Source organism: Peromyscus leucopus, chromosome 3 (genome assembly GCF_004664715.2).
Source record: "Peromyscus leucopus breed LL Stock chromosome 3, UCI_PerLeu_2.1, whole genome shotgun sequence".
Classification (NCBI taxonomy): domain Eukaryota; kingdom Metazoa; phylum Chordata; class Mammalia; order Rodentia; family Cricetidae; genus Peromyscus; species Peromyscus leucopus.
In genome coordinates, this window is record NC_051065.1 from 145,657,987 (window position 1) to 145,685,116 (window position 27,130).

Sequence of the window (27,130 nt, forward strand, 5' to 3'; positions counted from 1 at the left end):
AAGAAAAAAAAAAATAGAGCTTAAGATTTGTTATTGCTGTTTGTCTGTCTCCCTGCCAGCAGGGTTCAGGGATAGCAATGCCTTCCCCGAGCTGAAGCAATACTGCAGTATAGAAAATGTGGTCTCCAGAGTCAGAGAAACCTGGCCCAAGATGAGTCCACCACCCAGTATCATGAGGATGACACCAGACAATGGGGGAAATGCCGTCACTGGGCTAGAGCTAGGCACAGTGGCCTGCACAAAACTCCCACTGTCTCCTCTTGTCTGCCTTCTCACAGCTGCAGGAGTAACCGTTGTGCCATTTCTCTGAGCTGCTAACAAGGCAAAGAACTCAGGAGGAAAAGAGTCCTGAAGGTAAACCCAGGCCCAGGCAGGCCTGGCCAGCCAGACTCACCACAGCGACAGCTGGGGCAGCATGCTAAGGCCTCACAGCTCAGCTGGAAGCCTGTGGGACAGGTAGGGATAGCCAGCTGCGGGCAGGAGATGTTCCTCTGCTGCACAAAGACTGTCTCCTCCACTCGGACACACTCGTTGATGAGGCACGGGTTCTCAGGGACAGGCCACCGAGAGCCAACCTGCAGAATACCAGAGGCCATCAGAGGTGCCATGCAAGACTGGGGCCCAAGGTCTTGTAGCGGTACGCTGTTCTTGGGGAATTTTATTTGGACTCTGAAGGTGAGCCCTCATTCAGACCCAAATTGAAACCATGGGGTAATGTCCACAGAGGGAATGACAGGGGTCATCACAGTAAGTCTGGGTCTAAATTGCCCTGACTAGATCCTAAGCCAAAATCACGTGTCCCTGCCCCTGAGGCTCTCTGATATTAGCACTACCAACTCCATCCTTTCTAAGTGGAGGAGGAGAACTGTTCTTATTCTGACATCAGAACTACAATTATCTACGAGACAGTCCCCTGTTGTTAGGAAAATGGCTTGAACATGGCATGACGGTACACACCTGTAATCCCAACACTCAAGAGGCTGCAGCAGGATCATAAGTTTGAGGACAGCCTGGGATAGATGGTAAAAATGATGTCTCCAAAAGAGTGGGAAGGCAGAGAAGCTTCTTATTTAAGCAGGTGGAAGTTTAATGCAGACGCCCATAACTGGCCCAAGTGCCAAGAATACATGATAGCAGAGTGCTTGGCCCTAAATAAAATAGCTTAAGTACCCCTCCAAGGCTCAGGGAACATCAAAGAGGGGCAAAAAGAATGTAAGAGCCAGAGGATGGGGAGATGTGCTGCAAAAAAAAGATACCTTCTGGACATGACATGCTGTCACACTCATGCACTCACCACAGCTGCAGCTATCTGCACTAGACCAGCACAAGATTGGGACCCTCAAAGTTTCAGCATGGACTGGGAGGAGCCTATTGTACAGCAATTTCCTCCCAGATAAAGCTTTCATGTGGAAGGAAAGACTTTAAGAAACAAGATGTTGTAAGAGGAGGTGAAACATTTCATCCTGCAGAGACACTCCTTAAACTCAAGAAGTAAGCAACTCAAAAGTCTTCAGGAAGTTCCTGAAACTGACCAGAATCACCAGGCCCCGCCCTCTCCAAAGTTACACAAACAGTAGACTGCTCAGAGACACTCTCAGACAAGCTAAGCTTCCTAAAAGAAGCTAAGACCAGCTGAGCTGCCTAGAAAGGACACTATCCAACCCACTGAGCGGCCTGCAGGCTGTGCAGTGGGCTCCAGGTTCCCAGCTTTTGTGAGCTGTCACCATGCTGGGGTGAGCTTTGCTGATATAACCACCTTTGAGTTATTTCTGCTCCTATATTCTGCTCTTCACCTATGTTCTTGTAAGTAACCCCAACAAAACTTATTGGTTTACTAAGCTAAAATTTGGTGTCCATACTTTGATCTGTCATTGGTTTTCGTTCTTGGGTAAATAGTTGATGGATCATGTCTCTCCAGAAATAGTGTCACATGAGAGAGCCTGTGAAGCCCCCTGAAGGGCTATTGGCACTTAACAATTGTTGGGGGTGGCCACTGATGTTCTCATAAATGACCTCCCATCCACACCAGGGAAAGAAACTATAATTGAACTCAGTGGGCCACTCAAGAGAAGGCATGAAAATAGAAGAGAGGCACATTAAGAAGAAGGGTTCCAGTGGAGGAGGGGAGGAAAGAGACAGGAACAGGACATGAAAATGACTAAAATTCATTTTATAAGTGTAAATAGAACTGTCAATAACAAACTAAATAATTTAAGGAAAATAGCTTGATAAGCCATCAAAAGTGAACCTCTAGGGATCACAGAAGGCAGCTAACCAAGGTGCTCAGAACTACAGGAAGGAATTCTGCAGGCAGAGGAGACAGCAAAGAGGGAGAGATAGGGGCCAGCAATGTAGCAAAAGGCCAAATCTAGACCTGCAGAAAGAGCTGAGGAACTTTGCCAACAGTCTGCTTGCTGCTTTGCACTGTAAGTTTCTCTACCCTTTCAAACTATTGGGGAAGTTTCTATGGAAGCTAATGCAAAAGCCCAAGGCCTGGGCATCACAGTACAGAACGGTGCTTATAGCCTGTGTAGCCTGATGGACCACCAACTATACAAGATGATGAGGCCACCCCCCTCAACCAACCACTGAAGGACTGAATGATATCAGAGTCACCGTGAACAGGAGACCATAAGTCCCTGGGGGTTTATAGATCTCTCAGGGAGGCCACTAGGCTTCTCCTCAAATCCACAAAATGGGAAGTCTGAGACAACCTTAACTAGTTCCTAAGGGGTAAAAGGATCCCAGCTGGGATCCCAACAGTACCAACAGCCAGATAAGCTCCCTGTAGGGAAAGCAAAGAATAGGGAAAGGAAAGCCAGGTCAGCATTGATGGATGGCAAAATGGACTCTCAGGTTGAAAGTCAACACCTTCCTCTTCCCCATCCCCCGGGCCCAGACTTACACTCTTCCAGGAAGAGTGGGAATCTCCCCGCAGTGAGCCAGCCATGACCTTGCAAGCAGAGGGCAGGCACCTTCCACAGCACTCGCCTTCATGGAGTACGTAAGAGAAGCCCTGAAAAACAAAAACACAGAGTGTAGGCCAAACCAGCAGCTGCAAAACAGGTGTTCTGGCCTGAGCTTCATGTTTACTGAGCCCTGGAGCTAACCGAGACACATGGGCTGGATATCTTCTTCATTTCTGCTGTCCACCTGCCTCAGGATCACACCACGAAGTGACGAAGAAACACCAGGCCTGAGTCACTAAGCTAGGTCTATGTGGGCTAAAGAGATCAACGCCCCCTCCCAGAACATTCCATGTTGAGACCAATATCTAATCCTCACGAATATTAAAGACAGTTCAGCATTCAGTTAGAAACACCTGATGAATCTGACCTCTGCCATGGCCAAACCTAGGGCAGCTTATTGACTGCAAAGCATCCTCAGGATGCCTGGGATCCAGTCTTTGCTTTGCAGTGATGACCCTCACAAATGGATATCATGATTCTAGCACTTCTCACCATGTGTAATGCTTTGGCTCTTAAATGTCCCCTAAATTACCATCTGTTGTTCCCTGCCTGTGGTACTGCTGTGAGTTCGCAGAAAATTCTGGAGGCAGAGCCTAGCAGAAGCAAATTGGATAACTGAGGGTGTGCGCTGGAAGGACAGTTTTGGAGCCCTGCCTGCCTCTGCAGCCTCCCTCTATCTGTCCCCTTTTCTGGCCACCATGGGATGAGTGTCTTGGCTCCATAATACATTCCCCACCGTGATAGTCAGCCCGAAATTGAAGCCATGCGCCAAAATTAATCTTTCCTCTAAGTTGATATTCTCAAGTACTTCGTCACAATGATGGAAAGCTAACACACTAGTTTGCAGAGGTAAGCATCCTTGACACTTAGCTAGTAGTTTAAATATTATAGCATCTATTACAAAAAAAAAAAATGAAGTAAGCAAGTGACAGAGACTGACCTTCCCCAGAGAAGCTCACAGGGGAGGCCAGCGTACTGGGAGTCTGTCAGTCCATCTTGCCTCTGGAAGCTTCTCTAACATGGCCAAGGTATTAAGAACTTAGACTAAGAGGCTGGAGGAATGACTCGGTGGTTAAGAAGACTTAGGTTTGGTTCTCAGCACACACATGGTAGCTCACAACCACGTGTAACTTTGGTTAGAGGGGATCCAATACCCTCTTCTCCTTTTGTGATCACAGGCATGCATGTGGTACACAGACATAGATCATACACATAAAATAAAAACTAAAAAACTTAAAAAAAAAACTTAGAATAAAACCCTCCTGTGGACATTATTAGTAGAAAATGATAATGACAGCGTGGCTGAGTCTGGAGCTAAGGGCGAAGAGCCCAGGACAAAGCGTTACCTTGAGGCTATGTCCTTAAGAAGGAAGGAATAGCTGGCTGATCCAGATAGCAAGGAGGCCAAGTATGCGTGGTTCCCCAGGCGCACCCAGGAGCAGGGTCAGCTCTGAAGAGGTACCAACACTGCCTTCCCTGGGGGCATGCAACCACCCCAGAGACGTAGCTCAAGTTCACACCATCTCCCTGGGACTTATTGACATCCCTACCCGCGTCACAGCAGTGCGCAGCAACTGTCCCCAGCCCTTTATCAACTGAGACTCATTTACTGTGCACAGATGAGGTGCAGGGTGCCATGGAAGAGCTGACAGATTGGGATAATATACTCCACACACCCTCCACTGTAAAGCAGGACACGCCAACCGCCACGAGAGAAGCAGAGACCCCAGGGAAAGCTGAGGATTAACCAACGCCTTCAGGCATCTGGTATACCTCTCTGAAGCCTCTCTAGAAGTGCCGAGTCATCTGGATGGCTGCACACTTCAGTCCTTTGATGCACCTCACACTGTCAATATTACAAAGGATTCCTAGCTACCTTGACCCCAGAGACCCACCAGCTTCTCATGCCCAGATGCCCCAGCCATGCCATAGAATTCCTCTTTTTAAAATCACCCTCCCAACAATCTCAGGAAAGTGAAACAAAACAAACATTTTCTTCCTCTTCTTTCCCATTATCCCACCAAACTCTCCAGCTTACATGTGTATCAAGATATTTTGTCAAAGACTCATCTCAGACCCTTCAGTGTTTTCCTTCCTGTTTTCACTGGCTTCCAAATTAACAGAAGTGAGTATGAAGTATCATATCCACCCAATCTGCAGACATTCACCACTGGAAAGTAAAATCCTAATGTCCTTAGCAGGACAGTCCTTGAACCATGATTACCATGGCTGACATGCAGCTGGAAGACATAGAGTTCTGATCCCATGTCCCCTGCTAGGGCTGTCTGAGGGCCATATGCTGAAGACCCCGTCCTTCTTCCCAGAACCACACTGGCCCGTGCACCATTGGAGGTATGAGTTACTTCTGTGTAGTTGTGACCAAAGTTTCTCACGGCAGAACAGGAAGCAGGGAGCAAACAGGGATGGGAACCAGGGTCAAACCTCAAAGACACACCCCCGATTCTTCCAGGTAGGCCCTACCTCTGAAATTTCTGCTACCACCCAAGTGGTCCTACCACCTGGAAACCAAGCATTCAACACAGGAGTCTGTATTTCATATTCAAACCATAACATTTGGGGTTTCAGTTGCACTGCCTAACAGAATGGGCTGTGGGCCCTAAGTCACCCAAACTTTGTTGGTTCTGGTGAGTTGAGGAGCTGTGGCCGACTCCACTGTCTATGCTGACCCTCATTTCCTATTGACAAGTGTAAAGAGCAACCTTCACTCTTCTTCCTCCTGAGAGATATCATGAGCGTGAGTAAAACATTATCTGTACCATCTTGACATTGTCAATCAACAACAGGCCACATGGATGACACACTATTATAATGGAAACAGGCATTCTGGTACACGCCTATAATCTCAGGACTCATAAGGCTGAGACAGGAGGATCACAAGCTTGAGGCCAGACTGAGCTATACAGTGACACAGGTCTCAGAAAACAAACAAACAAATGGATTGTAGTGAAGCTAAAAAATTCCTGTCCACTAGCATCCTAACATAATAGCACAATGCATCATTAGTCTCATGCTTGTGATAATGCCGTAAACAGACCTACGGCCCAGCCAGTCACATAAAAGGGTGGCATATACACCGCATACTGAAAAAAAAAACTGTAACAAGGACACGAGAAGAAGCAGGAGGGCTTTTTGAGGACGCAAGCAAGGAGAGAAGGGAAGTTACTTGCTATTCAGCCTCTCTGAAGAGAGAGCAGAATTCCACCTTCACCTTTGAGTCTTGAGTTCTTTGGAGGGACAGAGGTTTTGTTAAGTTCCCCACAGTCTTGCGAGAGTGGGAGCCTGAGGGAACCGAACTCCCTCCAGCTACGGCCCTTTCCGCCTAACCGCTGCAGGTAGTGGTGGAATTGCAGTTGCTGATTCGGACAGCCATGGCTTAAAAGACAGCCACCATTTTTAAAGGAGCAACATTGGCCCCACTCCCAAGATGAGCTGGACAACATAAACTCAATGGAAAAAGGAGAGGAGAAGAAGAAACCTCAAAGTTGGGTGGGTCATGATGGGAGAGCGGAAATATTGGTAATGGGAAACATGGCCTAGTTTCCTAAAGGAAACCTCTTGAAAGGTCTATGCTATATTCTAACTATCTATCATCTATCTATCTACATCCCTCCCTACCTCCCTGTCTCTCTCAGTATAGATAGATATATAAATAACCTTCCTTCCTTCCCTCCTCCCCCACCCCACATCCCTTCCTCTCTTCCCTACCCAATGGCTCCATGCAGCACCCAGCCCTTTGTGCCTCACTTACTGGCTGACAGCTGTCTTCACAGGGCTTCTGAGAGCACTGGGCGACACGCAGGCCCACGACAGTATCCTCCATGTCGGTGCAGGTGCATGTGTCACAGCCCTCCTCCCAGAACTGGCCCACAGGGTAGATGGTGCCTTGGTGGACACAAACCTGGCGACACAGATTTCTGAGAATGAACTCATTTGGGACCATTTAATCATCAGTGACATCCAGAGTATGGAAGGGGCTTAGGCAGTGAGAAATCATAACACACACACACACACACACACACACACACACACACACACACACACCCAAGTCAGTCGTGGTGGATCTCTCCTCTTTTAGACGTTCTTTGTATCTTACCGGTTCAGATTTACAGACTAAGGCAATACATGTTAACAAGATCAGGAGTCGGGACTGCATTCTACATGGTCCCCATAGCACCGATTGTAACACCAGCCTGTTAAAACATTGAGTAGTTTGAGTGTGTGTGTTTGTGTGTATGGGAGGGTGGATGGAATGGGATGCATGGGGGGAAGGGTGGGCATGGATGGATGCATGGATGGATGCATGGGTGGAGGCATGGATGGATGCATGGGTGAACTGAAAGCAATGAAGAGATAAGTAAACTATTAACTACTCTCTAAATAATCCTTGCAACCACAGTACCTCTTTGGCTAGCCTTGTTAAAGCCATCCACTGACTGCAACCTCAGCATCTAGCCATGATGAATACATAGTAGATGCATTGTCAACACCTCCTGAGTTAGTGGAATTTCCATATGACTGAGATGGAATACTGACTGCTCACCCTTGGCTCACGGAGGAGGAGGGCTGGGAAGTTCAAATCTTCTTTGAGCAACAATGAGTGGGCCATCATTGCAGCCAAGTTGGGCAGTGCCTACCTTGTCGGGGAGACAGGTGGTTGTGCTGCAGCCACAGTCGTTGGTGGTGGCCGAGGCCAGGTACCCAAGTGGGCAGCTCACTGTGGAGTTGACACAGCTACAAGCACATTCATACTCATCGCAGCACTGGGTCTTTCTGAGGGTGGGTGTCCGATGGGGGGGACAGGAGGGTGGGGACACTCTTCTGCACTCTTCTTTCCTGCAGGCTGGGGTGAACACAGGTAACAACCTCAGTCCTACCACACTGAGCACCATCCTCTGCTAGAGCTCCTATGTACTTAACTGTGGCAGGGTTTTAGCAGACCTTAGAACCAGGATGTTGAGTCAGGCATGCACATACACACCAAACAATGGCCCGTCTTCTGAATGCAGTGTTAATGAGAAATGCAAGGCTGGGAATCCTTATGGAAATGGGAAGGCCACCCAATCCCTGCACTATCACCCCTAAGAACATGTCGATGAGGTGAGATCCTCCCAACTACTGACTCTGAGAGGCAGCAGACACAGAACCCCTAAAACCCAGTGGGACATAGGCAAATCATGGCTATAGACACTTACATATGCTGGCAGCTAACAGGATCCTATCCCACCTCAGTGCCTCAAACATCACCCTCCAGGCTTGCCATCTCCAACAATGTACAAATGAAAGGTTGCCAGCAACACTGTCACAACCATGATGCTGTTTTATAAATGTTCAAGCCTGTTCTTGCACCCTGCACCTAATTCCAACTTCCTTATAATGTGCCCCTCCACCTTCAAAGCCTGCATCAAGGAACTCAAGTGAGATTCCAAAGTAGGCATCCAAGACATCCCTAGACTTGAAAGGAACCCTTGGTAACTAAATACAGGATTCCATGTCTCTCGTGACTAATTTTAGCCCACCTCTGGGCTAAAAAAAAATATGTTTTATGATTAAATATATAAACCTACAGAGAAAAACGCCCTGTTAAGTTTTAAAATAAGGTTCAGTGTTTTAGATAAGCAAGGCAACATGCCCTCCATTCAGTGGCAGAGAGGACGAAGGGAGCAAGTAACTATTGGGTTTGAAGTCTAACTGGCTGAGCCCTATCATCTGCTTTGTGTTTATTTGTTTGTCTGAAATGTATTCAAGTGTATTGATGTTTTGTCTACACGTATATCTGTGCAACACATGCATGCCTGGTGCCTTCAGAGGCCGGGAGAGAGTGTCAGATCCCCTGGACTGCAGTTAACAGCTGTGAGCCGTGTGGATACTGGAAATCAAACCTTGGTCCTCTGGAAGAGCAGTCAGTGCTCTTAACCACTGAGCTACCTCTCCAGCACCCCTATCTGTGTCTTAATGTGACCCCAAAATGACATGGCTGCAGCTGTGTCACACAGGTACATCTGCAGCTGATACAGCCAGGGTTGTCAGAAGACTCAAATAAGTATGACCTTAACCCTTTTTTCCAAATGTACCCCAAACCTAGCTGAAAAAGAAAACTAAACAATCTTGGTCCCCCAAACAGAAGATGACTTTCCAAGGCCCGGAGAGAATGACCCACAGCCACTCCTCTCCCACGGCAGTCTTACCACAGGTGAAGGTGGGCCTGCATTCTCCAGGGTTGGTCAGGGTTGGCTGGAGCCCTCCTTCACATGGAGGCACCGGAGGCAAGTGGCAGTTGACCAGGTCACACACTGAGGTTCAAGAAATGGGGTGGGTGCATGCAGATTTGGGTGAGGTTATTCTCTTATTGCTTGTCAGTGACATCTGTATACCCTCTCCTGTGGATTCCTACAGCTTTGGGGGGGTGATGGCCAATAGAGGCAGGTAGAGATAGATATTTAAAAAGGAAAGGGTGACACACTGGATGGATGGATGGATGGATGGATGGATGGATGGATGGATGGATGGATGGATGACGGATGAATGGATGTGGGGAGGGGTAGGTAGATGGGAGACAGATAGTAGGTGGCCAGGTGAGTAGATGTTTAGATACACAGAAAGAATATAGATGGAAGACAGATGATAGATAGATAGATAGATAGATAGATAGATAGATAGATAATGACAGATGTCATGTTACCTTCAAATGGATAATTATCATCATTCACAAAGAGTTGCAACCTTTCAGCTAAGACTGAATCCTCCAGACCTCAGTTTCCCCTTCTGTATAGTAGAAACTCTAGCCTACCAGGTTAGCCCAGGATTTCATGAACTAATGAAAGTACAGTCAGTCCCTAGGACATTACAGAAACTTAAATTTGTCTATAAGCTGGGTGACTGGACCTAAATGAAGCCCTAGTTTTCTCTACCACTAACATTCGGAGATCTTGATAACACTGTTCTCAAACTAGATTGAACCCCTATAAGATCTGTGTTGCTAGCTCATAAATTTCATCAGAATGAATCAACTTCCAGAATCCTGGCTTCTTTTCTAGGTCCTTATCCCTTCCCTTGGTCTACGTCCTCTCCCTTGGGGAGCCGCCTTTGGAGACTGAATTAATAAACACGTCTGATGGGACAGACATGAGTGCCATTAGCACCCTGTCATGCAGCCAGCCACTCTTCCATCTCTGAACTCCCTGAATGACACTGTCATCCACCACCACCGCCACTGCCCCTCCTGCCCCCATCCCACACACAGCCACTTGCTGAAGGCCTGCGTGTGGCCCTCCCCAGAGCGAGTGTCCTCAAACTCTTACTGGAAACGTCTCCTGGTCGTTTGGCATTTTCCTCAGCAAATCTCTGTGGCTCCAGCAATCGGCCCCCGCCCCCCGTTACCCTTGCTCTTATGGCTCACATTTACAGCTACTTTGTAAGAAGCTTTTTCTTTTAGTCCAGCCAGCCCTCTCCCACCTTCTCTCACACACCCTGTGACTAAGAGCAGGGCATTTGGGGGGATCTAGGGTCTGACCCACTTGCTGGCTGGGGTCTGCACCCTGGAGGAACTGGCTGGGTGGACACGTACCACACTCATACTCTGGGCAGCACTGGTTTGCACTCTCCTTGAGGCGAGCCACTTCGCATGGGCCACATGTGGGAGCTGGAGGAGGAGAGCCACAAAATTCAGGGAAAAAAAAATCAACTACGGTCTAGACTACAGAAGGTTTTCAAAGTTCTCATTCACAGAAAGCCAGCCTAGACCCCAACACGGGACTCTCCCAGGATTTGGACCATGGGACCAGGATAGGATGCTGGACAGAATGAGTCTTCACAATGGGTCTTGCAGCATCCTCAGGATTTGCCTCCAGGGGACTCTGAGTCTGATGAAAGCATTGGGTGGAAGGACGGGGATAGGGGGGACCAGCACATCTACTCTGGATGTCAAAAGGGACCCCTGATCTCAGCAAGTGGAAACATGGTCTCATCTAGAAAAAACACCTCCATGTCGCCTTTATTTGAGTGGTCCATCATGTGTATGACAGGGTGGCCGGAGGCCCATGGATCCCTTCTTCCTGCAGGGGCATCAGGCATCAGACTCACCAGACTCGCTTACCTCGGGCTGTAGGGCATGGCTGTGCAGTGCAGTTGGCCTTCCTCCCACTGAGACACACACAGATCTGACAGGGCTGATGTTCTGGGACCCAGGTCTCTAGGAACTGAGGCAGAAATGAGGCTAAGCAGGGGTACAGGACCCTGCAATCTGAGCCCCGGCATCACGGGAGTCAGTACTCCAGTCCGTGGTTTGGCTGGCCCTCTTGAGGGCCAGGATGTACCGGATGAGGCAGGTGGGCCAAAGGCCTTGTGGCAGCCTTGCCTGTCTACTTGAGTTTGCGCTGCTTATAACATGACTCTGTCTCAGAAAGAACCCTGTCTCAGAAAGACAAGCTGCTGACTGTAAACAGGATGGAGGGGAGGGAGACTGGAAGAAAACCACAGAAGAGCAGAATAGGGCTGGGGTGTGTGCACCTGTAATCCCAGCACTGGGGAGACGGACAGTGGAACTGGTGTTTGAGGCCAGCCTGGGCTAAATATAAGAGCCCACATCAAGGAATAAATGAGGATTGGGAGAAGGGAGGAAGAGGAAGAAGAGAAAGAGGGGGAGGAGATGGAGGAAGAGAAATGTAAACAAACAAACAAACAAAAAACCCAAGGCTGTTGCAGAGGCTGTTCCAGGGCAAGGCTTGGAGTCCCTGGAAGGTGCACAGGGCACTGGCTCCCTTCTGGGGCAGGAAGCTGAGAATGACCACTGGGAAGGAGGGTGTTTCGGTTTTCTCTTGTTCTTTCTCTCTCTAAATGTGGACCTCAGATATCTAAAGACCTTTCCAGTATCAGAAAGTGGGACTGACAAACTGGGGCAGTTAACCTCTCTCCCACTGAGGCACATGTAGACTTGACGGAGTTGGTGGTCTGGAACCCATCATTGGGAAGATACCCCAAAATGGGTGTTCAACTTATTCCTCTGGGACTTCCCACCTTCCTGGAAAGCTCTAGCCAAACACACCCAAAGCAGGACACAGAATCAACTGCCTCTGAAAAAGTAAGTTCAGCCCTTGGAAACGCCACAGGCCTGACTGCAGCAACTACGCCAGCAGGGGGCGCTAGGACACAGGCCCAAGCTGTCTGCAGGCTGAGTGGTCAGTCATCCGGATTCCAGATCAAGGCAGAGAACAGGTGTAAGAATAGCTGGATTTCAGGATTAAATAAAGGGGCCAAAAGAACAGCCTGCAGAGAGTATGGGGTAGGAAAACTGACGTGCTCAAGGCCAGTCAAAAGACTGGCATGTCATCAGTCACCTCCCACCAGTAGCTGGAAGATTCAGTGGGAGGTGCTGAAGGAATGTAGCCCCTCGGCTGAGCTGGAGCTACAGAGCCTCAGGAGAAAGGAAGTGCAGGGTCACAGGCTCCTGGGTAAAGGAGGCATGTCCCCCTGAGCTGAGGTGGGACTCTGAGCAGTGGCTTTTGTGAGAGGCCAGCAGCCTGTGCAGGACTCCAGACCCCATCTGATCCTACTACAAACGTTCACATCTCCACGGTGCATTTTGTAAAACAAACAAGAGCTATGGAAACTGGTAAATATTTTTCCTTTTCCCGGGGTACAGCAGATTTAAGCCCTGCTTATTTCCCTGAAGGAAGGTTTTCTGGGCTTTCTGTTTCAGTCTAAAAATTCATTTAATGGAAATGTTCTTCATATTAGATTTTCATTCTTTCTCTGCTTTAAAGCGGATGCTGGGAACACAGGTGGCTGGATAAGCGCTTGTTTTCTCCCATTTAAACTCTATTTTCTGAATAACTAAAACCGGCTGTGTTCTCGTCAGGACTTTTGATTAATTCTATACTTGATTTTTTTTTTCAAATATAAAACTGCTCTTATGTCCAAAACCATGCACTATTTGGACAGATCCCTTAATGCAATTCCTATGCCTACTCCAATTTGTTGTACTGAAAGTGAGGAAAACAGAGAGAAGGAGAAAGGGTCAGAGAGAAGTGGGGGAGAGAGGGTTGAGCACCCCGAGACATCACAATAAAAGTCACACGTTTCCTGCCTTTGGGACCTGCGGACATCTGACACTCATGGAGCAGGAACACTCAGCTAGAGAGCTTACTTCTCACCGCGGGAGGCCAAGGAAGAGGGCAAGACCATTTCTGCCTTCCGAGAGGAAGCACTTTGTGCTTCCCACAGTTTGGAATGGCCACTGGTGTTACCGCCATATGCAAATGCTTTGCATCCCTGCAGCCCCCGCAGGAGCCCAGAGCCCTGAGGATCAGGGAGAGAAATGAGAGGTTTTGCCAACTCACTTGGGGAATCTTATGTCCAAGGACTTTATTAGTTTGGCAATTTGAAATATGGTGGAGTATGCCTGGATTTCTTCCCTACTCACCTATTCACAGTGAGAAAAAAAGGGGTTCACTGGGACGAAGTTCAAGACAGTCACTAGCGCTGTCAGACGCGGCGCATGTTCCCATCAGTGCCCAGTCAATGCAGAACTTAGCTAGCAGCTCCTCCTGAGGTCCGTGTGGGGCTGGGACAGCACAGGATGACCAGGTGCTGTCAACAGCAATCCCATCCTATGAACCTTGGATTTCTCATCCATTAAATATGACATGTGATAATGACTCCACAGGGATTTGGAGAAAAATCAAAACTGATCTACTTCCTGGCTTACAACATCATGGACAAAACAATGGAGCTACTGTGACTGTTGTCTTTATTATCTTCGGTTGGCTAGCTTTACCACAAGCTCCACTAGCTGTGACTAAATACAGGGGTAAGCCACCCCACGTGGGGCATTGAAGGGAAATGGTTCTCCTTGGTGGTGTGGTGGTTTGAAAGAAAATGGCTCCCACAGGCAGTGGCACCTTTAGGAGATGTGGCTTTGTTGGAGTAGGTGTTGCCTTGTTGGAGGAAGTGTGTCACTGTGGAGGTGGGCTTTGAGGTCTCATGTATGCTCAAGCCACGCCCAGCGTCTCAGACCACTTCCTGTTGCCTACAACACAGTATGTAGGACAGACACTTGGCTACTTCTCTGGCACCATGTCTGCCTGTATGCCACCATGTCGCATCATGACGATAACAGACTAAAACTCTAAAAATGCAATCCACCCTAATTAAATGTTTTCCTTTGTAAGAGTTGCTGTCGTGGTGTCTCTTCACAGCAATAGAAACCCTAACAAAGACAGTGAGGGTGGATATATTAGATCTTGAGAGCACATTCCCCTTTACTTAGAGCCAAATAGGCTCCTACATCTACCATGCTTGGTTATGCACTGACCATGATGAAGGACAGGGCCACTATGCACCTGATCTTGTAAATACAGATGCTATCAACTTGGAAGAGAGAAGACTACCATCATGGTCTACTATTTTCCATTAAGACCAACGGAAGAGTTTGATAAATACCCTTTGGGAGTGTGCTCATGAGTCCCCAGAAATTAAAAGAATTGGCAACTCAGTGATTTCCAAGCAAATCATCCCAGGAATAATGAAGTAAATTTGCTTCTGGATAACAGAAACAGTAGGTCTTTGGAGTTACACTGAGTTTCGAATTCTGAGTGCAGCATCAAACCCATCTCTACAAGCTGGGCCCACAGGAAAGTTGACTGAGCTGGGTTTCTTGAGGACTTTCTGTATTTAAAAGCAATGTGGGTTAAACTAGCATCTTCTGGTAGAGCCTGGGCTCAAAGGATGCTTTTCACTCACACACACACACACACACACACACACACACACACACACACACTCACATGCTTCATAATCAAATATGTTAAAGAAGCAAAAACCTTCTGAATCATTTGCAATGTACATTAGTCCATTAAAAGCAATCTCACAGTGAAGAAAGGTCATGAACTGTTTATCTGTGTCCTTTAAACTCACTTGGCCATGGGTGGTTACAAATGCTCTGGAGGAAAATAAACATATCTTTAAAGAACATGGCGATAATATACAAAGAATATAATATGTCTAAAAATTGCCAGACATCATCTCATGCTATTTTCTCCTTCCCTCCTGAGTTCCTATATCACTCTACATGCATGAATAAAAAAATAATATTAATGATATGCTAACACTTTGGTGTTTGATCCCACAGCTAATCCATGGGAGACCCAAGAGCTAAACTCAGATCTGCCAGAACTCAAACCTGTTGTACATGCTGCCTTCCTCTCCCTCCATGATTCCATAAGAGTCAACCCTGCTGTGGGAAGCAGAAGGAGTCAACCCACTGAGATGGAGATGCCAGGCTCCTACCTGATGTCGGACTCCATCCTCCCCGACACACTGAGTGCACGCCTCCTCGGGGACACAGCTGCCTTCCAGCATGACTTGGTGTTGGGGACAGAAGCAGCCTTCTGCGGGGTGGTCCCCACAGGAGCTAGTGTTCCCATCACAGTGCCGAGGGCAGCCACGCTCACAGTGGTTATAAACCAGGGTCGGTGGGCACGACATAGCTGCAGAGAATGAGGTCGTTCTCAGTGGTTTACACCAGCCAGAAGCAAAAGGAGCCAGGCTGATTCTGCTAGAGTAGACACGACCGGTCTCCCCCACTATCCATTCTCTTCATCTTCTGCTATACTAGAATTCTTGCTTTGGCATACAACCACTCAGAATGCAAGACCTCCTTTGTGATTAAGTGCAGTCACATGACTAAGTTCTGACCAGTCAACTAGAAGAGGAAGGAAGTATCCTATGGGTGGGCTCCGGGAATCTATTTTGTTTTAGAAAGACAATTGTGCCCCTTCCTGTAGTACCGGCTGGACCCTGCACTTCATACCTAGAGCTGCATCTTAAAACTTGGAGAAGATGACCATGGCCAGCACCAACGATGCCACCTCCCTCTGATCATCTAAATGACAGGAATTCCTTTCTTCTCTGCTGCTTGCAGCCAAATATAACCCCAACTAATCGTGTGAAAGCTCTTGCATTCTTTCTTTGGAATACAGACATATCTGAGACTTTAAAAATCCTCTTAAATAAAGAACCCATAGTGATGAGGAAAGGGCCTGCAAGAGAAGCTACCAGGAACTCCCTTCTCACATCATTACCTGACTGGGCAAACTCACTCACATGGCCATATCTGTGCAGGTAGCACTAGGGTTTTCTCTGTGTGCACAATAAACAGTGTGGACACACACAAAGCAAGTAAATGCAGAAGGTGCTCTCCATGATGCAAAAGGCAGCATTTTGCCTGGTACTCTGCAGGCAGGTAGAGGAGAAGCAATGCCATCCACAGGGACATAAAACCCTGTTGTGGAATATTATTTTAACTATGTAAAGATGTGTTTTATTTGTTTATGCTGCAGAATATTACTCTGAATGCGTGAAAGTGTGTTACATTCATTTATGCTGCATCTGTTTGATGATGTAAAGATGTGCTACATTTGTTTTTGCTGCATTTGTTTAATTATGAAAAGATGTGTTGCTGTTTCACCTTGCCTGCCTAAGACACCTGATTGGTCTAATAAAAAGCTGAACAGCCAATAGCTAGGCAGAGAGGATAGGTGGGGCTGGCAGGCAAAGAAAATAAAAGGAGAAATCTAAGCTCAAAAAGAATGAGAGGAGAGAATGAGGAGAAAGAGGACATACCCAGGATCAGACAGACAGACAGACATAGAGACAGCAGGAAAGTAAGATAAACAGAAAGAAAGAAGGTTAAAAAGCCCCAAGGCAAAATATAGATAAAGAGAAACAGATTAAAATAAGAGCTAAGATAAGGCCGAGCATTCATAACTAATAAGAAGTCATGATTTGGGGCTGGTTGGTGGCCCAAAAGAAAAAGCCAAGAATTAAAAACTGGCTGAGGGGCAGGGGTGGGTCGTCCGGCTCTTTTTCTCTACTCTGCAAACCTGAGATGCAGGAAGACTAAGAGAACAGCCAATCACTAGATGAGATGCCCAAGTCCTCAGCTCCTGGTCACAGAGGCTGAGAACTCTGTGACCATAGAGTCAGACACCAACATGCACAAAAAGTCAATGACTATTTGCCATAGACTAGGGTACAGTGGTGCTGCCACTCCAGCATCCTGTGGGGACAGAATCCACACCTGATTCACACTGGTGCTCTGTGCATTTCAAATGATAAACAAAGGGCAGGTCCAATTAGGAAGGCTGGCCTTGACAGGGTGAGGTCTACGTTAGCATTCCTATTTGGAAATCAGCAATTCTGAGGAGTCAAAAGGCAAAACACCACTCCCACTTCAAAACCCTGCCCAGTGGGTGTTCGCCCCCCATTGGTAGAATTTCAAATTCTATGTTACTGGGCATGCAATACTTAGCTGACGTCTACCTGTGTCTACAACACCAAATTCACAACTATTTGCATTACAGAAATAAACTCTTATCTACATAAAAATTCTGCATTCAAAGGGCTTCTATATCTACAGTCTTGTTTGATCCTAACTGGAATCCTCATAGGAAATACAGGGATTTTGATCTTCATTAGGCAGATGAGAATCTGAAGACCAGAGAGTGTGAACAATCCCATACTTGATTTGCTTCCAAGGTTTGGGGAGCACATATAGGAACTCACCACAGAAATCAGCTGTCCTCCAGTCGACACAGACCCCATTGGTCCGACAGAGGTGGGCGTAAGAAGCAATCACCTCACACACTCGCTCCTGGTGGCAACTGTCTTGCTGGCAGATGGCATGGAACGTGGCTGGAGCAAGGACCTTGTGGCATTCGGCAAACAGTGCTGAGAGGAGGACCTGGCAGTGGGAGTTGTCAGAGACAGGACACTGCTCCTCGGGAACAGGCTGGCATGTGTGCCCTGGCTGCTGCACGGTCCATTCCTGGATAAGCCTTTTCCAGTCTGTGGTGACCGTGCCATCCCGCAGCATGAAGTCATTGGCCCCATTCTCATCACAGATTCCTAGAGTAACCAAAAAAAAAAAAAAAAAAAAAAAAAGACAGCAGTGCCAAAGACTTGGCCATTCTCCACCCTCAAGGATGGTCCAACCCTCACTACTGGATGCTTGACACAGGATTGAGTAATGTAAGCAACACCCCCACACACCACCCACACACACACACAGGAAGCACAGAGGGGTATAATGCAGAAGAAGAGCGGAGCTAAGACCTCCTTACCACAGAGACCATACATCTTCGAAGCAAAGGTCTTGGGGCTAAGCTGCAGTTGGAACTCATTGTTTTGTGGAGTGAATGTGAGGATGTGGCCAAGATGGTTGAACCTGACTTCATACATGATAGCACCGTAGATGCTGACCTCCATGTTTCCACCCACGTAAGGGGCAGGGACCAGTCTCCCATTCACTGTCATCTGCTCAAACAAGGAAACGTTCATCAATGGTTCTCATGCATCAGAAGTCTCAGAGCTTCGCTCTTGCTTCTTGCTGAAGCTACTGAGGGTCCCTGTACATTCCTCACACTCACCTGGCTGCAGAGTTGCCCACACCTGATGTTTGTCAGCAGCCCTTTCAATACCAAGGGGCTTTGTAGAGCTCGGCAGCACAGTCCGCTATAATACTGTGCAGGTAGCGTGCACCTGAACTAGAAATCCCAAGGCTTCAGGGAATCTGATCTGCGGACCTCAGTACAGAAGGATGAATCCCTTCCAATAAGCCAGGGAAGCCGCCATTACACCAGCTACTGGGGCAGTGTCTTCAGAAGGAAGTACCTGACAGGGTGGCTTCCAATCCTACACGTGAGCATGCGTGCCTTCCTTCTGAGGCCCCACCAAATAGCATATCAAACATATTAAAATGTACTCACATTCTGCAGTGAATGTAATTTTGCTGTAAAAAATTTTGGAAGGGTTTTTTTTTATCACTCTGATTTTAAGATTTCTTTGGCTATGACTCCTCGTTTGATATATGACTAACTCTGATTTCTCAGCAATTAGTGCTCATACTCAGGAATTCTTACCAAGTGAGAAAATCTAGTCTACAAGTTGTTTTCACACCATGAAATATTTATGATTTCTAAATGAACAAGTAAAGAAGTTGGCATAATATAACCTTTCGTGAGCATTTAATCAAACATTTATTTATAGCTGTTTGGCAGTCTCCTCTCTAAATTTTGAAGCCATACGTTTTTGTCGAGGCCCTAAATATTTTCAAAGGCCCTGATTTAAGCACTAAATATTTCCATTTGGAAAGCCCCCAGGCCTTGGGCACTGGGCTCATAACGCCTAGTGCGTCCATGGTCCTGGTGCCAACCCAGCTCCTTATCAATGCCAGAAACTGGGACTAAATTCATAACTTGCTATCTAAAACTGATCTGCTCTCCCAAATCTGGACCCAGAGCAACATGAAATCATGCCAAGACTGGGGAGATGGCAAGGAACCCTCTGAAGGAGGAAGTGCCCTGCTAGTCAGGGGAAAGCTGACTCCCAGGCGGCAGCAGCAGTTCAAGCCAGCTCCATGCGGTTTCCCTGAAGTTCCGCTCTGCCCTGCCATGGATCCCACAGCAAACTCTTCTCACCTCCATGTCACTGTGCAGCTCCACAGAGAGGCCAGCATGCTTCACCTCAATGGACTTCATGCAGGCTTGCATTGCCCTGGGGCTGCAGGCCCCATTGTGGAGAAGCACTTCCAAGTCCTGCTCCTTGTTTTGAAAGAGGACGTAGGAGCAGTTGCCAGTCAGCTTGAAGTTCTGCCCATCAAAGGTGACGATGTGCCGCGTGGAACTGCCCGTGCACACACCTGAATGGGGAAAGCAGACGGTAGATGGACACTCACTCTCCAGTCTCCTCATGCATGCCTGCAGCAGTGTGGCCATACGTGCCTGCAGCAGCATGGCCATGCTGCACACAAACACAGTGAGCCAGCCGCTCTCCAGGGGAGCCTGGCCCAGGGAACAAAGGGAAGTTCCAAGGTGTAATGTCATGTTGAAAGCATAAGGTGCTGAGCAAGCTATTCATGACCTCACTGAAAAGAAAATTCACCTGAAGACACGTGTCCCTTCAGCTAACGGTACCGGTGGCTATAGTGACTCATCCCACAAGAGATAACATAAAAGAAGTATTTCCTGAGCCAAAATAAACAGCTAGGTCTCAGAGCTCACTCAGGGACCCACATTCACATATAATCAGCAAATTCTCAAGGTTCCTGCTAAAACAGTATGTGAATGCTAATCATTGGGCATCCACATAAGATGATTGGGGGGCTGGAGGTGAGGAGGGGATTCCCCACTTTGAACAGCCAGTGCTGTTGATCTGAAAGCAAGTCTTGGACCTAAATGAAATTGGAGATGAGTTTTTCACACAAATCGTGACTCATTTATAGACGTGAATGAACAAAAACCAAGAAATGAGGAAAACTCAATGAGACCCCACCAATGCCCCTTACTCATAACCAGGCCCGGGGCACCACCACTTTTGTGGGCATTTATCAACACTGCATATGACCAGCAGGGCAGCCGCATCATTTCTCAGAGCTGAGCAGCTCCTAAGGTATGTGACTGCCTACACAGCATGTGACTGCCCACACAGCACGTGACTGCCCACACAGCACATGACTGCCTACACAGCACGTGACTGTCTACACAGCACGTGAATGTCTACACAGCATGTAACTGCCTACACAGCACGTGACCGGCGGGGCAGCCGCGCCATTTCTCGGAGCTAATGAGCCTCCATGGCTTTCACTTGAACGTCCTTGAGCTGTCCTCCCTGCCACTGTCTTGCCGGGACTCATGCTGCTAGTGAGCGCTGTTGGGGTCTGGGGAGGGGTCCCCCAAAGGGTTGGCTGCCGGCTGGTGACACTGCTTTAGGGGGTGTAGCTGTGTAGACGGGAGCTAGGTTGTTGAGGATGTGCCTTGAAGGAACATTGCACAGCAGCTCCGTCCTCTCTCTAGCCCTGAGGTGAGCATCCTCCTCCTGCCACATGCCCTGCCAGAATGTGCTACCTCACCACAGCCCAAAATGACGGAGCCAGGTGACCACAGACAAAAACCCCAGAACTGTGAGTGAAAATGAACCTTACCTTTTTTTAACTTTGTAGTATCAGGTGTTTTGTCATAGTGGTGGGAAAACTGAATAACATAATCCTTATTAGTTCAGCTGTAAATAGTGACATGTCACCGGGCAGCAGTGGCACACACCTTTAATCCCAGCACTCAGGAGGCAGAGGCAGGCAGATCTCTGTGAGTTCAAGGCCAGCTTGGTCTACAAAGCGAGATCCAGGACAGGCACCAAAACTACACAGAGAAACCCTGTCTTGACAAAACAAAGGGGGAAAAAAGTGATGTGTCAAGGGAACAGCCCAGATTACCAATGACAATGTATTATTAAATCACAAGACAAAGACTGTCAACCAGAATGGCTCTGTCCACCTTCAGACCAACTGTGACACAGTAAGTTGGAGCCAAAGAAGCTCAGAACTGAATTGTGTTTTGCCACTTGCTTGGGTAAGACCCTGGTTAGATACTGGACTTAAGCGATCCTCTCCTATCCCTCTTGTATAATGGGACTGCAATCACTACCTTTGGGGATTGTCACGAGAGTTTGTGGCAATCTAGACTAAATGCCAGCCTAATAGTACATGACATGCATGTTCATGTTTGGTAAATGAATTTGTAAACCTTATCCTGTTTCCTGACCAGGCTTCTCTCTCTCTCTCTCTCTCTCTCTCTCTCTCTCTCTCTCTCTCTCTCTCTCTCTCTCTCCCTCCCTCCCTCTCTCTCTCCCTCCTCTCCTCCCTAATCCCTCCTCTTTATTTTCTCTTCCTTCCTTCCTTCCTTCCTTCCTTCCTTCCTTTCTTTCTTTCATTTTTTAGGCATGTATTGGTATTTTGCCTGCATGTATTTTGTCTGTGGAGGCCTGAAGAACACATCAGATCATCTGGAGCTAGAGTTATAGACAATTTTAAGCTGCCATGTAGGGCTGGGAATCGAACCTGGGTCCTCTGGAAGAACACCAAGTGCTTTTAACCACTGAACCATCTCTCCAGCCCCCACTACCATTTGTAACAAGCCACATATATTAATAAACTCTGATGTTCAAGACACAGAAAAAGTTGAAGTCACCCAACTAAAGAATGAGAATCTGAGACTTACCTAATAAAATGTTATCACAGAGCTACAAAATATTTTTAAAAATATACCACTCCTAAACGTATTCTAGAATCCATTTCATCTTACCTCTCTCCTTTTCTTCGTATTCTGTTATCTCACTGTCACCCTACCTAGCAGAGAAGTATCTAAAACCAAGTACTACATGAAAACAGCAGTCTGGGTGTCAGAGAACGATGGATATGCATTATCAAAGTCAACAAACAAATGTAAAGACTGAAAGAGACTCTGGAAGTTAGAAACAGAGCTCAACAGGACGTGCTTGCCTAGTGCGTGTGAGGCCCCAGGTTCCCAGCGCCAAAATCAGGGGAAGGAAGTGGGAAGGCACTTGGCCATTGAGAAGCAACACATAAAAAATAACAAAGAGGGAAACCGGGGTCTGGAGGGACATTTTAAAGAGGGCTGAAACACCAGAAGACATGAAAGCTGCACACATCACTAATAAATGACTTTCCCAACTGGTTTCATTGAATGTGGAGAAAAAAAAAAAAAAGCTGATCCACACATTGAAGAGTGACAGGAATCTGTAAGAATGACTTTAAAACTCAGGAAGTAAGAATCAGCACTCCTCACTCAGTGGAGACTCGACCCCAAAAATGTCACGGGAGAAAACCATATGACATGAATGATATATAGTAATTTAAATATACTCAAAAATTTACACAAAGATGACAACTACCTTGAATAGGAACTTTAAGAACTAAGAAAAGAAACAAAGCCAGACAGGTGGCTCTTGATTCCAAGACTGATGACCTGAGTTCCATCCCCACAGCCTCCAGGATGGGAGGAGACACTGATGCCTAAATTACCTAAGTTCTGCCTTCCACATGTGTGCCACAGCATGTAAGATCAAATACACAAACTAAAACAAATAAACAGGAAATGCAAGAAATACACAGATTGGGAACAGGTTTTCAAAATTGTTGATTGGGCTCAGGAGAAAGAAAGATAAAAGAAACAGCTAAAAACCAAGTCAAAACTGAAGGGCCCAGAGGAGAACAGACCAAAATGAAAAACGGAATGAGAAACCCTGGAAAGAGCAAGAAGTCAGCAGGAGAGTGGAGAGGAGTGTATGACGGAGGCAAGGGAGAGGAAGTCAAGACAGTGTGGGGAGGGAGTCCTTCCAGAGGGATCAGGAAAGAACTGATGCTTAAAGACTGAGTCTGACTCATGAGAAGGTTCTGGAACTCAAGGAAGAACCAAATCTGGACGTTAACAGCCAGTGACAAATGTCTGGAAATTTTCACCCAGATCGGTTGACCCTGAGTGAACCTGGGGCTAGGGGAGATAGCTGGCAAATGCATTGAACTCTAAAGATAAAGAGTAACTTCCCAAGCATCAGGTAAATGTATCAAATAGTTCACAGAGTGAAAAAGCAAAACAAAACAGAAAGTATCAGCAGAATTCTCAAAAACAATGTACAAAGCCACAAAACCCCTGAGCAACACTGTTTGATTACATGAGGGGAAAAAAGGGAGAGGTGTGTAACTCCAAATCCCCATTCAGGCATGTGTGGGAATGTCACCATAGAATCCACCAATGGGACCAATCACCCTATTTAATAAATACAATAAAAATAAAACTAATAAACAGCACAGCCACTGAAGGGCAAGGGGAGACAACAAATGTAAAAAACTTTGAAAAACGGAATCTCACTCTGAGACTCAGTACAGAAAGGCAGGTCCGCAAACGCCTGGGCTGGCAGGCTTGTCCTTCATACAGACTCTGGAGTGATAGCAGGTGTGTTCTAGAACTAGGCAAGCATGTCATGGACAACGGGATCCAAGCTCTTTGCTGTCTGGAAAAGCAAAGGATGAAACATGCCAAAAGGACTCAAATCAAATCAAACAGATGCCCAAGAACCACATCTGGGACCAATGAAGCAAGAAAACACCTGACTCTTGTCAACCAGTTATATAAAGTAGAGAAAGGTAAGAATCCGTGACATGGGTAGATCAGCACCCATTAATTTGATTAATTAATTAAGTAGAGAGGTGGGGAAGTTCTTTCTTTCAATAAAATTCTAACATATATGGTGGGGATGACAGGAATCCCTCCCGACTGTCCTGGAAAACAGGACAGAGAAACAAATCAGCAGTCATCAGTGGATGCTAGAGCTGGGACAGAGGCACACTTCTGTAGTCTATGAATTTTATCACTAGGGACAATGAACATACACCAATAAAATTGTTTTAAGAGAGACTTCTAAATTCAAAAAGAGCTTTCAGTTTTAAAGGATTTAATGCTCCCAATCTAGTGTCATCTCTTGATACCTTTCACTCACGGGTAGAAAAGGAGGGGGTATTGAATGCTGGACTGAGACCACCCCAACAAGATCACTCCTTGGCTGTACATCCCCTAAGAGGGACAAATGGGGGGGCCACACCCAGTGAGCAGGACTCTCAGGAGGCAGGAGCTAGGTTTGTGTCCCTTTCGGTCACAGGGAATTCAGGACCCGTGTCTGATTCTTGCCTGATGGGTCTTCTGGCCACAGGTGGCCAGACAGCAAGAGAGATGCTTGCTGACGTTTGAGAAGAACCACTTGCTCTATCCCAGTGGTGGGATAAGGGCCGAACCAATCTTGGGGACTGGTTAGGAGCTAGGAAGGATGGGATGGCTAGGGGATGTGTTCAAAGTGATCCTTTCTGAGAGAACTGCCAAATAGGGAAAGGACTCTGGAGGAGAGTGAGTCAAGACGGACTGAATACAAAGGCATCAGAAGCTCTGCATGGAGAAGTAGCAGCTAGCCAGGCCTGGGAACAGAAGCCCAGGGCTGGACTTCAGGAAAGCCTCAAGAGAGCTTACACCGCCCCGTGTGGCCTTCTGAGCCCGTTCATCCTTTCCCTGTGCTCCCAGCTATGAGGGAAGCTGTCCACACTCTTTTTCCCAAAGGCAGGCAGTAGAAGCTGTGTCTGGGCAGATACTTAAACTCTAATCAAGTTCAAAGTTTTAATTATTCCACAGCCACCTAGTGACCAACTGAGACTGTCTGATGACCCAAGTGACCATAGAATTCTTTTTGGATAACTAGAAATAGCCATGAACTCTGGGACCATTTTCATCAAAGCCAGAAGGGAAATGTATCCCCTTAAATATGTTCTGAAGGGAGAGTGGGATGTGAAACACAGTCCTGATGGCACCCTACAATTATGTCTGCTTCCACTGCTGAAAACAGATCATCACAGAGGCCATTTTCCCAACAGTGAGGTTGAGGGCTGCCCCCGCCCCCCAGATGAGTATTCACCACAGGCTTACAGGGCATGGACCTGTGTCCAGCTCTTATACCAGGCCGCCTGACAGTATACAGTTGCATGTGGCCCCGTAGGTGTGACTCTGGAGAAGGGCTCTGGAGATGCCTCACGCACACGGCTATACTTCTGACATCCTAGTGATGTATATTCTGAAGGGATGACTTGAAATGGCCAAGCTGAACTCGAACCTCAGAAAAGCAGTTCTTCCTGTGGGTCTGTGAAGACACATCTGTGGATCTCTGAGGCTCTGTGAAAATATACCCAAATTCCACGGGAGGGAAGGAGTGCAAGGCACGACAGCACATGTGTGTCATGAGGCAGGAGTACTTCCACCTAGCCTCTTCCACGCTGGCTGTCTACACAGCAAGTTAAAAGCCTGCTCCTCTACACAATCCAGACTAGGGAAATGAAGGACTCACAAGGGCAGGTCCAACGGCAGCCACAGGTCTCCTCCACTCGCACAGGGGACTGGCTGTTGGAACATGAAGGCCTGGGTCCGTGATCACAGTTGACCCTATGACTCTGCAGCAGAGTCTGGCCATTCGGCAAGCAGGTCACTGTGTGGCATTGATCTGGCAAGGTCCAGACATCCCCAGGCTGCAAAAGGAGAAAACAGGTTTGAGAAAGGACCAGGATGAGGCACACCAAATCTAAGTCTACCCACCATATCACTGCCTGCCTCTGGGGACGGGCTAGGGTTGGACAACGGCCTTGCATTAAGGAGGCTCTACATAAGGTGGGAGACATAACACAAGATTTACAGAGGGACCCCCAAAACAGGCCAATAGCAAGCAGGAGAATGAGGCTAAGACCACCCAGTGTAAAATTAGTCAACAAGAACAAGCGCTCCTCATATGTATTTCTGACCTTTCCTTCCAAGTCAACAGGAAGTGACTTACCCTCTTCTCATTCCCATCCTCATCCACACAAACTCCAGAAAACCCTGAAACAGACACAGAAGGACTCTAGTCACCACCTACCACCAAGAATTCTAAACCGTTCACGATGACATCTGCTAGTGAACACGTCTCTAAAAAGAATCTGAGCGGGCTTCACACTGACATATGAGGACACAAGGAGGTGACAACCCTGTGGTCCTTCAGACGTACTTCATGACAACTGATAATTGTGGTGATGATAGTTATCACATGGCAGTAACTTTCACTTATCTCATTTCATGCCTGCTAGGAGTGGGGGAGGGGTTATGAAGCAAGATCCATAAAACCTGAAAGAGACCTGCTTAATGATTGCTGCCAAGAGAGCCACCATCTATGAGGAAAGGTCTGTAACTCTGTAGAAAGGTTTAATTTAAAAATAATTACAGGGGCTGGAGAGATGGCTCAGTGGTCAAGAGCACTGGCTGCTCTTCCAGAGGACCCAGGTTCAAATTCCCAGCACCCATGTGGCAGCTCACAACTGTAACTCCGATTCCAGGGCATCTGACACCTTCACACCAATGCACATAAAATCAAGTTAAATAAATTATAAAAAAAAATATTTAGATTAATATATAAAACCAGGCCAGAAAACAAAACATGTTTCTAACCTAAAATCAACTTAACCTGTGGTCCTTCAATATTGGCTTTGATGATGTATTTCTAAAGTCCTTTATATGTATACTGACAGTAAAATATAGGAATATGAACTGTAGAATGCTGGAGTTCCTTGCTTATCTCTCCCAATTCTTTCATCCAAAATCCCTCAGTACAAATAAGCCAGGACTTCCTCTGCTTAAAAAGTCAGATGGACAGTTCAAGTGGAAGCAGGATTGGTCACAGAAAATTTTCCAGAAATCCCTGAATGTGATAGTACACAGCCTTCCACAAAC

At 47.1% G+C, this 27,130-nt stretch overlaps 1 protein-coding gene across 1 annotated transcript in view; it reads right to left on the bottom strand.

The window, feature by feature from the left end:
- The window catches only part of Vwf (von Willebrand factor), a 137,184-nt gene that overhangs the window by 14,116 nt on the left and 95,938 nt on the right, over window positions 1-27,130 (bottom strand). Inside the window, 13 exon segments of the mRNA XM_028892286.2 lie at window positions 395-575; window positions 2,906-3,016; window positions 6,739-6,888; window positions 7,625-7,830; window positions 9,176-9,280; window positions 10,555-10,629; window positions 11,083-11,185; window positions 15,273-15,472; window positions 17,550-17,891; window positions 18,107-18,299; window positions 19,463-19,683; window positions 25,722-25,899; window positions 26,202-26,245. Coding sequence (XP_028748119.1) covers window positions 395-575; window positions 2,906-3,016; window positions 6,739-6,888; window positions 7,625-7,830; window positions 9,176-9,280; window positions 10,555-10,629; window positions 11,083-11,185; window positions 15,273-15,472; window positions 17,550-17,891; window positions 18,107-18,299; window positions 19,463-19,683; window positions 25,722-25,899; window positions 26,202-26,245 — 2,109 coding nt within the window.